This window comes from Argentina silus (genome assembly GCF_951799395.1).
Source record: "Argentina silus genome assembly, chromosome: 3".
Lineage (NCBI taxonomy): Eukaryota > Metazoa > Chordata > Actinopteri > Argentiniformes > Argentinidae > Argentina > Argentina silus.
In genome coordinates, this window is record NC_139657.1 from 1,950,369 (window position 1) to 1,955,690 (window position 5,322).

At 49.4% G+C, this 5,322-nt stretch overlaps 1 protein-coding gene across 1 annotated transcript in view; it reads right to left on the reverse strand.

Moving 5' to 3' along the window:
• The window catches only part of ppfibp2b (PPFIA binding protein 2b), a 37,339-nt gene extending 32,733 nt beyond the window's left edge, over nucleotides 1-4,606 (reverse strand). Inside the window, 2 exon segments of the mRNA XM_083665658.1 lie at nucleotides 1,339-1,448; nucleotides 3,755-4,606. Of these exon segments, the coding sequence (XP_083521784.1) occupies nucleotides 1,339-1,402 (64 nt within the window). The 5' untranslated portion in view covers nucleotides 1,403-1,448; nucleotides 3,755-4,606.
• Between the last annotated feature and the right edge of the window lie 716 nt (nucleotides 4,607-5,322).

Below are 5,322 nucleotides of genomic sequence, written 5' to 3' on the forward strand. Positions count from 1 at the left end.
TTTATATTTACTCAAAATGAATGAATGAACAACCCTAATCCAATCGGATGTCCAGGATTGGACCGTATAACAGAACAACAGCAAAAAATCGTGACGTGAAAGTACAATGTCATTGCATTCCACCCAGTGTCCTACAGGAGCTCCAAACACTCCCAGGGGTCATGTGAACTGGGCCAGTTGGCTGTCTGGGTAACTACCTGGTGACAGGTAGGACTGTGGAAGCCAGTTGGCTGTCTGGGTAACTACCTGGTGACAGGTAGGACTGTGGAAGCCAGTTGGCTGTCTGGGTAACTACCTGGTGACAGGTAGGACTGTGGAAGCCAGTTGGCTGCCTGGGTAACTACCTGGTGACAGGTAGGTCTGTGGAAGCCAGTTGGCTGTCTGGGTAACTACCTGGTGACAGGTAGGTCTGTGGAAGCCAGTTGGCTGCCTGGGTAACTACCTGGTGACAGGTAGGACTGTGGAAGCCAGTTGGCTGTCTGGGTAACTACCTGGTGACAGGTAGGACTGTGGAAGCCTACAGGTTGGGACAATGTTTTATTCAAGGCCTCACTTATGTTCTACGCAATTAACCCTGTGTTAGCCTGCTCCATCAGCCTGGCTGCTCTACCTGGCTGACACACACACACACACACACACACACACACACACACACACACACACACACACACACACACACACACACACACACACACACACACACACACACACACATCACTTATACACCTGCCAGGAGCTCTGCTCAACCTGTTTCATGGACTGTAGTGTGTGTGTGTGTGTGTGCGTGTGTGTGTGTGTGTGTGAGAGAGAGAGAGAGAGAGAGAGAGAGAGAGAGAGAGAGAACACTGTGTATTTAGAAAAGCACCATTTATAAAAAAATAAATAAAAAAAAACCTGTGAACAACCAGTTTTACTGTTGAAGTTTGTGTTGTGTCCTAAAGTTGTTTCAGGGTTATTTGGTAGTATACATGTACTTTCAGATAGTTAATCAAATCAAATCAAATCAACGTTTATTCATCCTATGCACAAGATACAGCTGTAAACGGTACAACAATGACAGGCTTATTGTGAGCTACCTCTCAGCAGTGATGACACACATAGAAACACAATCATGAAGAAAGAACAGTCAAGCAAATAAGTGTGGCCTTGGAATGGTGGAAAAGAATATAATTATTTTCAGGATTCATCTTACGGGATCAGATCAGGAGGATTGTCTATGTAGTGTACGTGGGAGAGACTTCACACACACTTAAAAGGGGAGATATAGATTGTGGAACGCATCATAATGACCTCACATAATGACCTCACCATCATAATGAACACCTGAATCTCTCTTACCTGCGATGATGCCATCCATCTGCTCCAGGGCTGCCTCTAGCATGTGACTCGCGTCCGATGTCATGGCGACAGACACGACTACTGCATCAGCCTCTACCCACTTGGATGTCCTGGAAAACGGAAAATAAACAAGTTTGAAAAATTCCGGAATTCTAGGAATTCCAAATGATTCTACATCAAATCGAATGTTCTGTAGCCTATTTCAGTTGATATGGGAAGGTCACATGATGCCGATGAGCTGTTTAACCGACGCACGAATGCAGACGGTATTGAATATGAGGTCAGACAGAACAGGTCCTTTCAATGTGGATGTGTGTGTTCCCAGGGGAGGCTGGTAGTGTTTGATACCATTCCCTGTTCCGTTCCGTGCATTACAACCAGCCTGTCCTCTGATGTATGTGTCCCCTCAGTAGGACAGAGCATGGCTGGAAGGCTTGATGGCTGGGATTCCCCCCCCCCCCCCCCCCATCATCTTCAACATTCAACCCCCGCAGCCTCCCCTCCCCTCCCCTCTCCGTCCCCCCCGCCCCCCTTGATGTCGGAGCAGCTAAAGGAACCCTGTCATAATTAGCCCTCAGAGCCAGAGTGTCATCGCCATGTCAACCTTTGTTACCGAATGACCCCCACCCCCACCCCCCACCGCCCACCCCCCACCATCAACATAACTCATCACAAACACGTTACAGATTGCAAATGTTTAATTTCATCTCTGGAGGACAAAAAAAAACACCCGGAAAACACCATCCGCTGACTGTGTCAACGGCTCCCCAGTAAGGACACACACACACACACACACACACACACACACACACACACACACACACACACACAGAGCACACACACAGGCACTGGGACACAACAAGACAAAAGGCAACCAAAGCCTGCCAGGCAGGCAGGCAGGCAGGCAGGCAGGCAGTCAGGCAGGGAGGGGGGGAGGGAGGGAGGCAGGGAGGCAGGGAGGGAGGGAGGCAGGCAGGGAGGGAGGGAGGGAGGGAGGGAGGCAGGGAGGGAGGGAGGCAGGCAGGGAGGGAGGGAGACGAGTGCATTTGAAAGGACCCAGGCATCAACAGCGTTAATTATCTGTCCATATTTAGCTTTGACAGGGCTGTGAGTGAAGGCTCCATTCATAGCCAGACACTGACACCGACAGCCCCTCTGTTCCCCAACACTACAACCACCCAGGCGTCACACGGTGGCACAATTAAACCGCCCGTCCGCCCATCAAGGGACGTTGTTGATGTTTGAAATTAAAACGGCCGTTCTTACGGTACGAATGCTACAGTATTTCGTATGATTCTACAGCACTGACAGACTTAATTACAGCCCTTCAGTTCAGCGCTGGTACACAGCAGTCATACAGGACTGTTTGACACTAAGAGGACAATAATCCCGTCTGCTGTCTGTACTGTACACCCTCTGTGCCTTCCAGATGCAGCCCTGTCCGTGGAGCTCTTACCCTGCTGTACACTAGACTACAGTCAGGTCAGGCAGTGTATTAAGTTGATTTAAACACTGGAACAAAAGAACAATGACTTATAACAAGAGAGCAAACAAGTGAGACATTATGATAACATGGTCATACAGCAGGGGAGGCTGGCGGAGGCCGGCGGAGGCTGGCGGAGGCTGGCGGAGGCAGACATCGGACGACGGGCTCGTTGTAATGCGCGGAACGGAATGAAACACGTTGTGTTTGATACCGCTCCTCGTTCCGTTCCATGCCTTACAACGAGCCCGTCCTCCGGTTTCTACCCCCACCGGCCTCCGCTGTAATCCAGTACGTGATATCTGTGAGATGCAGTTCTTGTCGCTCCGTCACCCTACACCTCCAGTAACATAGTGTTGGAGTACGTCGTGCCACGTCTGCTAAAACCATCATTCTCTGAGAACAACGCAATGCTTTAGGGGTGAACAGATGAGAGATAATGTACATTATGATAACACACGACAACAAGGTTATCTGTAACGACTACGGTTGTGAACATCTTCCTGTTATCTCTCACCGCGGATCAAAACCGTCCTCTCTGGCGTCTCGTGGTTACTCACGCCTCTGTTTATGTGGAAACACAGACACACCTTTCCCCAAGTGACACACTCCTGCAGAACAGGTCTGTCAACTTGACAGCTTCTCCTGACTGCTGCACCCTTGGGTGCTGACAGCGGAACAAGACGTACCGTCAAGCGATCGTGCAAAGCAGTGACATTTGTCGAAGCGTAAATGACTGATCATGACAAAGCAATAAATGTGACACATCCCCAATATGTGGACCGCTTAGGACCATCCAGAGCGTTCTATTGAGGCCTACAGCTTCTCCCAAGTCCCTGTAGTATCCAGCGTGTGACGGAAGTCCCACACAGACACAGAGATTCTCTTAGAAGTTGATAACGTTTGTAAGAAGTGCTCAGACTTGGACTGTACCTTTTTCCGTGCGGTTTGATCTGTTTCCAGTCTGACGGTGCTGTCTCTGACTCTCACGACGCCGACGACAACGACAACAACAAAGTCCCCAGAGGTCAGCGGGACTCAAATACCAACGTCTGCAGAGATATAGGTGTGTATTGTTCCCCTCTCTCCATTCAAATACCTGCTCTGCTCTGCTCTGCTCAGGGTAAACCATTGACTGCCTGCAGACACACCGAAATCCAGCCCACTGCAGTACAAGCATATTTCCACATCAGAAACCCAAAACTTCAACAATGTTTGGGTAAAACCCCCAGAATGCAGAACACAGCAGGGTGGGGAACAATGTGTGTAGCTGTCTGGGGGAAGACATCAAAGACTGAAACTCCTACAGAACTCTTCAAAGACCACATCAGAATTCTGCTGGATAACCTAAACTGTTTCCCAGGCTCCTCGCTGGGACAAAGAGGAGCAGGGGAGGCTGGCGGAGGTAGAAATCAGAGGACGGGCTCAGTGTAATGCATGGAATGGAATGAGGGATGGTGCACCATCCTCCAGTCCGTCCTCCGATTTCTACAACACCTCCGCCAGCCTCTCTGGTGCCTCATTCCATTCCATGCATCATAATCAGCCTGTCCTTCGAGGTCGACCTCCGCCAGCCTCCGGTGAAATGGAGCTGCCTGTTTCGGTACATTTTTGTGGTGTACAGGAACTCTCTGAAGGTCGAAACTACAAACCTCTCCAGTTCTGAGGAAAACCATTTTCTTAAACAAACTGTCAAACAGAGCTGGCTATCATAAACACACACAACCTGTAAGGACATGATCCCCCTGGATGAGCAGCAGAGGGAGGCTGGTGGAGGTAGAAATCGGAGGATTTCCGTTGACACAGTCAGCGGATGGTCTTTTCCGGGTGTTTTTTTTTGTCCTCCAGAGATGAAATTAAACATTTGCAATCTGTAACGTGTTTGTGATGAGTTATGTTGATGGTGGGGGGTGGGCGGTGGGGGGTGGGGGTGGGGGTCATTCGGTAACAAAGGTTGACATGGCGATGACACACCTCCGATTTCTACAACACCTCCACCAGCCTCTCTCTGGGTGAACAGAGACTTGGGCCAGATGGAATAAGTGGGGCAGACTTTCCTTACACCCCTAGAAATGGTTTAAACCCCCCCCCCCCCCCCCCCCCCGCCGCCCGCCCCACGAATGTATTGACTCAAATTAAACCAAATACTGCAGCAAAACACAGATAGTGACAGTAGAGTTTTGTATCAACAAACATACACAACCTCATTTATGAAACTGGGTCGGAGGAATGTGTGAAATGTGATCTGCGTTCTCATGCACTGTCACAACCGCCGGAAGGGCGCAAATATCAGCTGTTCACGCACGCCCCGTCACGCACTAACGCTTTCTTAACTCCACAGAGGTCAAGTTGAGTCTGTTACGGTCTCATACTACATCATTGTTGTCCTGTTTTTTTAGTTTTTTTTAGATCAAATCGAAACCAAAACAGCTCGCAAGAATATGATACGAAAGATTCAATCGTGACCGTCAAATGTCTGTACGTGTGTCACATCTGACACA